Genomic DNA, 12,100 nt, shown 5'->3' with positions numbered 1-12,100 from the left:
CCAGAAGTGTTCAAACCACATCCCAACATTGAATATTTGTTAACTTTTTATATGCAAATATGAATCTTAGATTTGAGCTCAGCTTCTAAAATTAAATTATCCTGACAGAGTAATTTTAACGACAACTTTAGCAAGAATATTACGCCTCGTCTTTCATCTGAACTAGGGGGCCCACGAATAGGTTCAATCTATTACAAACAGATTGAGTATTTTCTATACACACTTTCATCAACTTAACGGCTCAGTTAAAAAATTAAGCATGCTTGAGTATGAATAAAGTGAGAGAAGTAACTTTCTGAGCTTGAAAAAATAAATTGGCTTTAAAAAACAATACCTTTCCACAGTGCATCACATATTGAGGACTGCGTGAATAGGGGATGAAGAACTCTTAATAATGAAATTATCGATATCTTTCCCATCTAATTCAAGGCGTTTACAAGCTTATGATTTCTTCTGTCTCTTTCGCCATCTAATTCAAAATAGGTGATATCAATAACTCGTCTTGAATGTATTTAATAAATCCTTGCAAAGAATTGCTGCAAAAAAATTCTAATTCGTGAAAAATAATTTTGATTATTTTCCGATGAAAAGGTGCTGGAAAGAAACTTTCATTGACTGTACTTTGATTAATTTCTAGTCTACTCTTTGAGATCACTTAGGGTCTACACTATGAAAAATTATTTAAAACAATCTCAATGCTTTCAAAATGAAGGTCATAAAATTTCCCCGGTTCCAGGTCATGTAAGGTGGAGCTTCTTCAAAGGGATTTATTGTTGCTTAATATTCCTTTTTATTACCACCCACTACTTTTTAATGAAACAGCGACTCAATCAAATCACCATAAGTTGTCATAAAACTGACCTACCCCTCCGCAGCCAAGGCAATTCAGCAAGGTCTTCAATCCGAGAGGTTTACACACGCGGGGCGCAGCTAGGAATGAAGGCTAGGGGGGGTTCCAGGCGCAAATAATACTTGGGGGCTAGGGGTGTAGCATACCCGCTAGGGTAAGTGGGAGGTGCGGGGTCCCTACTCCAGAAAAAAATTAAGATAATTTGCTCAAAATGGTGAGTTTTACGGCCTTCTGAGGGATTTTTTAAAATAATCCTCGTACTATTCTATAAGTAATATTAATCTAATAGAGTAAAATATATTTAACTTAAACATTTCTCTTAGCTCTGGGTGGGGGGGTTATCCTCCAAAATCCCCCCTCGCTGCGCCACTGTACACACGCGAATTTTCCTATCAGCATACGCGGGATAAAGCGAAAGGCGGCCGATCTCGTCACCGAGGGGAGCAAGTGCTCTATCTTCTCACCCGTTCATCCTTTCCTCCCACAGGACTTCTTTATCTCCATTCTACCTCCTTCAAATTAACTCATTTATCTCTCTCGCGTCCCGACCTCGAAGGGCCGGTCGGCACCGCTGCCATCGAATGCCGGCCGGCTTACACGGTCGTGGTTCCCCACGCCCATTTTCCATGGGCCCTGTATACCTACGGGGGTGAGGGATAAATATCCAACCTATCGCTTCATTCTGCACGACGGACGAGGAGGGAGGACTAGAGGGGTCGGTAAATCGAGATGAGGAGACATTCCATGGCCGGTAATTGGGTGCGGTGGCCGTACTTCTTGTACCTGTCACACTCTCTCTCACGCCTGTCGATCGAAACCCTAGCGTCAGCTTCGAAAAGGACTCGATCCACCCACGCGTCCTTTATCTTTCAACCCACTCTCCAGAAGCCTCCTTCCATCCTAATCCCGCGTGCATAACACGCTTCAAAAAAAAAGTGCGTAGGCGGGCATGCAAATCCCATCACGAAGCACGTTTTTCCCGTGCGGATTTTCGGTATCTTTTCGGTTTGGGAAGCGCGCAGGAGGGGGAAGGAAAAGAAGTTGAGGGATGGGGTGGGGCGGGGGTTGGAGGAGGGTATGTACGCGCCGTCCACACCTCATCGGCCCTCTTGCGGCGGATCCTCGCACTGAAAACGACGCGTCCTCCGCTTCGTCTCCCCCCCTTGCGGTTGCGTTCAAAACGTTGACCGCGAAAAACCTATCTCGCCGGCACTTTTTTCTTGCCGCAGTTTGGAACGCACATTTCTCAAGTTGTAGAGGAGTGTAAATAACGAATCATCCAGTATTTTTCTCCATGCTTAGAAAAAACGGCATTCGATTGGTATAAATAAACATTTTGCCGTAAGATCACAATGGAAGGGCTCATTAAATTGAAAGTATATTCAGGAGAATGACACCATTGTCTGCTGGGACATAATGGCAATTATGGGCTTATAACTCAGTAAAATAATCCAATTCCAGACAACCTAGACTAATTTATATTTTAATTTAAAAAAGTCGGCGATAAGAAACACAGTTATCTGGTGATAGATTACTGCATGCACTCGCGTAAGATCCTAACATTCCTGTACCTCTGAAATGTTAACTACAGAATTAGCAAAACAGAGGGATGAATCAAAAAATAAGTAGAATTGCACTTACATATTTTCAACTGAAGCCTTACTGAGTACTTTTGACATATTTATTTTAATATACGTACATACTGGGTGCGCGACAAATACATTCATTGTTATAATTTATCTTACGCTTTGCTCTTTAAAATTGTTCAGCTGACGAATAAATTTTTAGCGCATGGCAATAATTATCATATAATGAGAAGAGCACAATGAGTATGAATAAAACATTAACATAACTTTTACACTCGCCATATTTTCGTTGAGAATTAATCAAGATTTCTCTGTATTATGCGGGAAGTAGGCATAGTAATCAAGTGCGGTTGGAATAAAAAAATCTCGATAAATAATTCGAGGAACACTTTCGATTAAATGTTTCTCTAACTACGTATAGCTCATGAAAAGCACCATTCGGTCATCGGATTTCAAGGAAATATTTTACTTATCAAGCTGTATCATATTCAATCTCGACAGGTATTCTATTACATCCGCAAACTCTTGACACTATCGCGACTCACGAAGAAAGAAACGACGTAAAGGGATCCAATTTAGAGTCTTAACGCCAAACACGCCGTCACCAAACGTATTTCCATGTACCGCATCTATAATTAGAGATGCCTTGAAATATATATATATATATACCTACATAAAAAAGATAAACTACACACTCAGACCGTTCTCACACTTACGCCACGAGGATTTTTCTCCTTCTACCTCGGTACTAGGAGGTAAATTTTTCTCGAGAGTAATTAGGCATACGCTGGGAACCCCGCCAATCCACCTTCGGCCTTTCCTCGTCGGCTCCTACCTCACTGTCACAGGCTCCAAGCGAGGCATTCCCGATCCAAATCTTATTCCGCATCCCCCGTCGTCTGCTCGTGAGGTTGTGCCATGCGTGGTGGCTCTTCTAAGTAATGAGACTGGATTTCGAGGAAGGCCACACCTAGGGTGGAACAACTTCCGAAATCGCGATAAGGCGGGGAAGAGAGGCCGAGAGAGGAGGGGAGTGGGAAAGTGGGAGGAGGAGGGGTGGCGTGGGTGGTATTTGCTTCCCATCCCCTCCCCTATTCTCCCCCCCCCCCACCCTCAGAGCGCGCACACCACCGCTGCTTGGGCCTTGACCCCTTATCCTTCGACGCAGAAGACTTGAATGGAAGCAAAGAGGAGAGAGAGACAGACTGTTTGCGTACGCACCGGCTTGGTTGGAAAAGGGCGGCCGCGCTTTTTACGGTCCCATCTCCGATGCCGTGTATGTCCCCCTTACACACATGCGAGGTGGGTGGGGATATAAAAAATTCCTCGTCTGCTGCTCCGGAGAGTCAACGCACTTTGTTCAGCTTACCAAAAAAATCGTCCCGGCCACAAAATCCAAAAATTAATGCGCGCTCATCGGTGGAGGAATCAGTGACCGGGCGACTCTCGGCAACCCTGTGGAATCTATAATTGAGGGCTCTCAACCACACGAGATCCTTATCACTCAATACATTAGACAGATTAGGCAAAATATTTTCATCATCCCTCATATCTCCAACGCAATATCCTGTAGTTATTTCATTCCCAGTCCTCTCTCTCTGGAGGTTCGTTCATTGGGCTTCCCTATGGAATTTCCTCCATTGTTCTTTCTTATTGGGCCTAGGCCTACCCACAGTTTATCTCAGTAACCTGTTTTTTTTCAGTAAGAAAGCTTATAAACAGTGGAGTTGATGGGTATTTCGGCCCAATACTACATACCATTGAAGGATGAGTGGAAGGGAAAAAGAGCAAAGGACGGCCCCGAATGAGTTGCATACGGCAGGTTAATAAGGGATGGAAAAGAGAATTAATACGTCGCTATAAAAATGTTAGCGGATGGGAGAGGAATGGTGAGCTGCGTCAAACCCATCTTAGGATTGTTGACTAATGATGATGACTACATGTCATTACAAAAAATAAATGACTTCTATTATTTTATGAAACGCATTTCTGGCTCAAGAATAGCAAGTATTTCTCCCAGTTAGGATAACGGTATCGATCATCTAATCGATAATAATCAATAGTCGATGGTGAAATTGTGAAAATTCTGTGGACTGTCACATAATGTATAAATCATTCAAGCAAAATATTCCGCACAAAGACACTTGATTAAAAATTAATCGTTCAGAGAAACCTCAAATATATTTATTATTGCAAACTCTCAATATTTCTCCAAATTAAAGATACAAGGATAAGATGCTGGAAATGCCATTGAAATAGCGACTACTAATGCAGGGATATAGAGTGGTTACGATTCAATACCATTTCCTGCCTACGGTATAATTCCTCGAATGCTAGTTAGGATTCATGGCGGAACTTCTATCTAAACACATAGACGTCAAGTAAAAAATCCAAGTCTGTGATTATGCCACACTTTTCAGCAATCGATCGTTCATTCATTTCCTACACTGATTACCATACTCCATTTTATTATTTGCTCGTGCTGTCGGCCTGGTTTCACGCTATCGTGATAGAGGTTAAGGTCCCGACGTTTATCAGCCACAACCTCACCCAACACCGGAATGGATTGATCCTCACCTCACCCCTTGCTTTCTCTCACTCCATTATGCCCTCCATCCATTCAAACCCCAACCGAGAAGCCGACGTTCAATTGCCTCCCGGGAACTTTGCGGGGGAAGGAAAACGCTTAATATCTCGATGGAGTGGAAATGTGTTGCGTTCCCAGCGTAGGCGTGCACAACCTCAAGCATGAGAGTCCTTGCCTGGAAACAGGAGCGGAAATATGGGGAACTGGTCGGCAGATTCCCGGAAAGCTCTTGCTGCGCCGCCGACATGGTAGGCGGGTCGACTTCTTTCCGTTTTCCCCGTGCCACTCAAAACATTCCCCGCCGCGTCCAATCGAATCTCCGAGCTTATCCTTATCTAATTTCACTCGCAGTTAACGCGAGACAATTACTCCTTCACTCGCCCGTCACGGAAGGAAGTTGAAGGATTGAGAAAAGGCGAGGGTGCTAAGGAATAAGAGGAATTGAAGCGGTTCCACCGTCATATTTCTTACGGTTTCGCTTTGGCTCCGAGGTAACATGCTCACAGGGTGAACGAGGTTGTATGGTCGATAATGTGCCGCGACAGGTAATTCCTTACAATTCACAGGGGTATGATATTTTACCTGAATTGTTCACATTTCACTCCTTAAGTTAAATTGAAGTTGAACCTTTCCCAGAAGTAGAACAAAGCTATAAGGAAATCAAGGGAAGCTTAGGGTATATCAATATTTACATTTCACGGGAAATATTCCCGGAATCACATACCGGAATTATTTTTCCTGAATTGTTCGCATTTCATCCCTTAAGTTATATTAAGGTTGAAGAATGCCCAATAGTAAAACAAAGCTATAGGGAAAGAAAGGGGACCTTAGGTCATGTCAGTATTTACATTTCACGGGAAATATTTCTCATATATAACATACAGTTGTTTGAGGCGCAGGGATAAAACCAACACGCTTACACATCAATGAGGTCCCAAGCTATTTCTTTCGTTTCGAAACATTAGAAGCCACCACAAATTAATATCCTCCACACTGAACTCATTCGGCTGATAAAAAGCATAGAGGTGTACCAAATGTATTCGAGTATTCACACGAGCATATGTGTAAGCAGACGAGTGGACGAATACGTTCCCACCTTACACATTATGAATGACCGAATGAAGAAATACCTCCGTATGCGCTCCATCACCTCGAAAAATACAATACCGGTGTAATCTTAAGTATCACCGCTTGATAAATATTAATTTTCGCCTAGAAGCACTAACGCCCTGGACATTGGTACAAGAGCTCTGTACGCAGGTAGATACTAGATTGCTCATTTGAGTACTCGAGTATTCGTACTCAAGCACACAACAGAAGCTTTGAAACGTATTAAGCATCAACAACTCCAATAAGTGGATTAAAGTTAGAAAAAGCATTCAGATAAAGGCACGTTCAGCGACGTAATTAACGGATTATATCAACCAATATCACCCTATTGATGCATAAAAAAATATTTGTAGTCTTCATTTGTCGGCTTCGGTGGCGGGGGGGGATAAGTCCTCGCCAACCAAACGAAGGTCGTGGGTTCGGCTCCCGCCTGGATAGGCTGACCCTTTCAGAACATGAGTATGTGTGATCGTCTGTTGTTGATTGTTTAAACTCCCGATGTAAAGGCCGCAATGTGCTTTTTTGGCGGTAATTGAGATAAATAAAAAAATAAAGCATAAAATGACATGGCTTAGAATGATTTCATAAAATTCCTTCCTTTCAGAATGATTTCAATGAAATTTCATGATCCAACATTTCTCTATAGGGATTAGGTAACGCTGAGAAGTGTTCTTTAGCCATGATGTATATCTGATGCAGTCTCACACAGTGTGATTGAGAAGCCCTGTCGGAAAGGAGGGAAAGTTTTCCTTTTTCACTTTATAATTCAAACTCCGCGGCTCTTGGAAACAGACATCCTCTTCCTCGGAACTCCTTATTGATAATAACACTCCCAGCTCTGCCCCACCACCTCTTTCTCCCCCTCGCCCGCCATGAATGAATGGCCTTCGTGCTACCGCTACTTTCCGTCTGATTCCTGCGACTCCTCCAATCTCGCACCGAGGTGGTCGACGCCCGGCCGCCAGGGAAGCCCTTCTCTCGCCTCCACAAACACCAACACACTCACGGGCGATGACGGATTCTGGGAAAAGCGCCTCCGATTAGCAGTAAACTCGGGGAAACATCGGAAAAGCTGATTCCAGGCGATGCCGCTGTGATAGTCACCTCTCATGCTATAGTCGCACCGAGGAGTTGGATCATTTGGCCGTCAAAAAGTCAGCCCGTCATCGGTTAAGGCTTAAGATGCCAATTGGATAAAGTGGAGTGAGGGGTGAGGCGAAACAAATACGGCTGCTTTTGTTTGCATCAGATTATCGGGTCAACATCGATTAGTTTTCATTGATAAATTGCGGTAAGATTCAATATTTTTAGATACATTCATTTAAGTGCATAATAAATCAACTCTGCATACTTGTGCTACCTTTACATGACTACCTTTCTTTTCTGCTACCTTTACTACATTCCGATTAAAATTTACAGTAGACATCGCGGAATGAGATTTCTTTTCGCTTTTACTATGAAACTACATAATTATTTCGCTTTATCTACAGTGGTTAAGAATAAAATTGCAGCTAGTTCATATTTACGAAGTAAAATACTTAATCATAATAATTTTCCAGAGGCCAGTAATGACTAAATTACTTCCTTGAATGATGGGAATGCTAAGGTCGTCTTGTGAAAGGATAAGAATGGGAAGGCTAAGTCGTTAAAAGAAAACGCCAGTTTTCAGACAGATAGATTTTAGAATGCTTAGGTTTCCAATAAGGCAGGAGTGTTTAGAAAGAAGATCATTGCGTACTTCCCGTATAAATATTTTGCATTTTTAATTGAGTACAGTTAAAGGAGACCAGATAAATTTTACAAGATAATCGTTGAATATTTCAAGTGAAAATACATAAATTCATCATACATGTTAGAGCTAAATCTACCGGCCGGAAACTTATCTCCAATACATGAATAGAACAGACTCTATAGGAAATTAATTTTCATGCCAGGACTGCTAGAATGCAAGCTAAAACTTGGCTACCAGAAAAATACAATAGTAAGCAAGGTTAGATCATAATTCTTGAACGCTGCCATTTGTTATAATACTGGTTGCTAAAGTAACCATGAGTTGTATAAAAATTGCAGTGAATTTCATGTTCTTCTGTTCCTCTTTTCAGGTTAATCAAACTTTCAACGTGGATTTCGTTCAGCATCACGAGGCGTGGAGGACCAATCGTTACAGCTGGCTTCCCACACTAGATGATATTCCCAAAGAGTTGGGGGAACCTGTCCCCGATGACCACTTGAAGAAGCTGACCGTAAGTGACGATTGAATACTCAAAGAATAATATTCCAACTTGTCCATAGCATTTTCCATGAAAATATTTAAAGAGACAAGAAGTAATAGATATTTAAGGATACTAATTTTCCCGAGGTCAGTTATACTAAATTATTTCCTTGAATAATCGGAAAGTTTAGTATTCATAAACAAAAAACTTCAGATTTCTGAAAGAGAGAAAATGTTAAGGTTTTCAGTAGAAATCATGTATGAGGTGATAAAGAACCACTTAAACGCGCCAAATCGCCTTTGTCAAGAGTCCCTTTGATTTTTTTTCGCGATGATTAATTTTTATTTCTAAGATTTTTTAAAATAATGCCACAGATTACAAAGCGGTCTTTTTAACAAATGGATTAGCCTTTTAGTCCCTTCATATAAAGTATGTGATATGCAAACTAATTTTTCTCTTTTACTCATTACAGTTCGTGGATGCTCTCAAGAGCACCTTCACATTTATGCAGAAGTACGCATGCGGCCTTGAGCAGGTCACGTGGGATCTTGAGGATAACCACTCTCCTTTCCTGCAGAACTTTAGAAATGCAGAGCTCCACCTCAGAGACGTAAGTTCATTCACTTGTCATCTCAAGGGGGGTTTACTCATAATTAAGGATGAAAATGCAAAAAATAATGCTTGCATTACAGTAGCCCTATTTACAACAGAATAAGGTTACTTTTCAAGTTTAATTCCGCTTAATACTGACGTCCTTGAAATTATGTCACCATGATAATTTCAGGAAATCTTTTTTTTTCCAATCCTTATAAATATATTCATGCCTTCCAGTAAACACATCCACGTCTTCAGTATAGTAGAATAATATATAATCCTAAGGAATGTCGAACCTACGAGTATTGTAGCAGTATGCATTACAAATACTGCTTCATATTCCAATATTCAAAGTGTATTTATCACTATAAAAACCCAAAAAGTCGAAATTTCATTGTTGGTGAGGAAGTTAATTACATATAAACAGGTGGCTCTTACATTTATTTTCACAATAATACATTTGTATTTAAAACACATCTTAATCTTCTTTCGGCATAAAGAAGAGGGGCATACAGGTAGAAATAAATCAGGGGATTATAGTATAAATCAAAATGGCATTCCACATAGGCTATCTAACCTTACCTAAATGTCACGATATTTGATTGAAACTAAATGTTCAAACAGAGAAAAAAAGACAAAGTCCTCACGAATTCATCTAATGTCTGAAATTTCTTCTTTTCACAGATAATCTGCGAGATAGAGGTGGCTCTGATAGAAAAAGGAGAGAAGGTTCCCAGCGATGTACAAAGAAACATAATGCCCAGAGAATTCCGGTCGGTGAGCCACGAAACCCATAGGAACCTGCGGGACTGGTTAATCTTCCGTGATTACATGAATGGCGTCGAGTACGTCATTCGGGTGTTGGAATACTTGAAGGCCCGGATGGCAGAAGAAAAGGCTTAAAATTACTGAACAAGCATCAGCGGAGGAAGACGGTGGTGCAAGAAACTCGAGAGTGCTGGCGAGATGTCCGATAGCCGATACCAGCGATGTCCGGCAAATGAAGAAAACGCCAAGAGATGCCTGCTCCCGCTGAGAATATATCGGCCATGTGATAAAGAAACACAATGTCGACCTAAATCACTTAAATTACAATGAGAAACAAACTGTTATGAGATGTTGTCGATGGGGATATGAAATATCTTATTCCCTGTTTCAGATAACCTTACTTGTCTACTAGTAGTAGTATATTGATGGACTCGAAAACTATACCGAAGGCAATATATGTATTGTTTTCTAACTGTGTCTGTTTTCAAACTAGAAATATTTCAACAGCAGTATTTAAAACGGAAATGATAGATAATTAGGGGGATCCTATGTGGTGTATCACTCACCAGTTTTTTATAAAAGTTAATAATTATTAATTTTATTAATGGCAATGTTTTTAAATTAAGTTATTTTATTGAATACAAAATGGCCCTACGATGACTGTTCCTGTATATTTGAATGCTATTTATTTTGTTAAATTGATGAAAGAAGCAATCATTGTTAAATAACAGTGATAGATTGAATTTTATAATATGATTTACAATGAATTTTGTTCCTTCGGGTTCGCAATTTTTTTATATATTTCAATTACATAGAGTAGGGACCAAAGGTTTAGCAATACATATGTAATGTCACATGTATCTCACGATGAGCCAAGAAATACCGCAGAGGAGCTTCATGATATCTTTTTCACTTTCAGTGAGAGAAGTGAATTTATTTTTTTTCATTTACAGAGGAAAATATGCTTTAAGGAAGAATGTTTAGAGAAAATTAATGTAATTTGGTGTTGATAACTGCAACTATAACCAAAACTTGGCACAAAATTTGAATGGATAAATCTCGTCACCTTATGAACAATACGTAGAGCAATCCAAAGAGAAGTACATATTTTTTATGTGTTTCCGACAAATTTATGAAAATTGAATCGATTATTTTATATCTTAATTGAAACTTCCAAATATGTAGATGTAATGCCATCTTAATTTGCTAAACCCAGTTTAAGAGGTGATTTTATTATACTTTAAGTATTTCATTAATTTATTTTCATTGATGATCATCAACAATCTGACAGCTGAAAAGGCAACGGCAGTTGTGAATTTTATATTATGTATTTGTTGCTCTTTACGATTGACTGTGATAAATATGTATTTATTTTTTAATTTGTGCTCCTCCGATAAATGTTTGTGGCCAAATGTTCCTAACAATGAAATTTGAAAAAAAAAAACCGTTTTTTTTATTGAGCTTTATTCACCAAAAACATCCATCCATCCATAACCATCTGAGGCTGCACTACTATTTGGTACGTCCATATTCATGGTTTTTAAATTCATAAGCTTAAAATAAAACTCAATCAGAAGTATTATAGTATTAATGATACTAAGTATGCCTGTACACAAGAAATGCGAAGACTCAACTGTAGTGCAAGCATGAAGTATACAGGCTATAGACTCTAATTTAATACTAATGTATAAAAAATACATATAAAAAGGACACGGCTCCATATAAAACCTAGCTGATGGAATAGCCTCTTGTTTAGATATTTCTCCTAGCCAATTTCTATTGGAAAGGTAAATAGACATCGATTTTTGATTTTGTGGCGTGTATGGACAAATGGTTCTAGAAGATACCGTTGTGCACAATATCACCCCTAAAATTGAGAACCGTAGTATCTGGAATTCTAACAATATCATATATAAATATCACCTCCGTTGCGGTGATGTCGAGTATTCTCATTGAAATTGATCCATATACTGCTTCAGTGTTGTGCCAAAATGAGTTCTCCAATTTTTGAGAAGGTAAAAATATTCGTTAAAACAAGTCGAAATTTAATGATAATCATTCCGGTGTGCAAAGGACGTCTTTAAAAATGAAAATGGATACTTCACTATACATTAAGAATTGAGTTAACCGGATATGATAAAATATACATCATTTTTCAAGTTCTATTTGCCTGTGTTATGTCAACCTATTCGTAAAAATTGTAACTCAAGGAAATTTAATCCGACTAGATTGCCGGGCGTGCTATCGTGACAATTCTCCGGCAAGGCTCGGTAGAAGAGAACTTCAAAATGTGGAATTAGTTTAGGGAGATATGACAATCAGGATATGATGACAAAGTTAGCAAAATTTGCAGTCAATGCAACTAATTTAACGACACAATGACAAGGCTAGT

At 39.7% G+C, this 12,100-nt stretch overlaps 1 protein-coding gene across 1 annotated transcript in view; it reads left to right on the top strand.

Moving 5' to 3' along the window:
• Positions 1 to 11,121, top strand: part of LOC124156014 — a 55,151-nt gene extending 44,030 nt beyond the window's left edge. Inside the window, exons 3-5 of the mRNA XM_046530295.1 lie at positions 8,236 to 8,376; positions 8,819 to 8,956; positions 9,625 to 11,121. Of these exons, the coding sequence (XP_046386251.1) occupies positions 8,236 to 8,376; positions 8,819 to 8,956; positions 9,625 to 9,843 (498 nt within the window). The 3' untranslated portion in view covers positions 9,844 to 11,121. The remainder of the gene's footprint in view (positions 1 to 8,235; positions 8,377 to 8,818; positions 8,957 to 9,624) is intronic.
• Positions 11,122 to 12,100: the final 979 nt, after the last annotated feature.

The sequence above is a fragment of the Ischnura elegans genome, chromosome 3 (assembly GCF_921293095.1).
Source record: "Ischnura elegans chromosome 3, ioIscEleg1.1, whole genome shotgun sequence".
NCBI classification, from domain to species: domain Eukaryota; kingdom Metazoa; phylum Arthropoda; class Insecta; order Odonata; family Coenagrionidae; genus Ischnura; species Ischnura elegans.
Note: the sequence above shows the minus strand (reverse complement) of the source record. Positions and strands in the feature narration are given on the sequence as shown.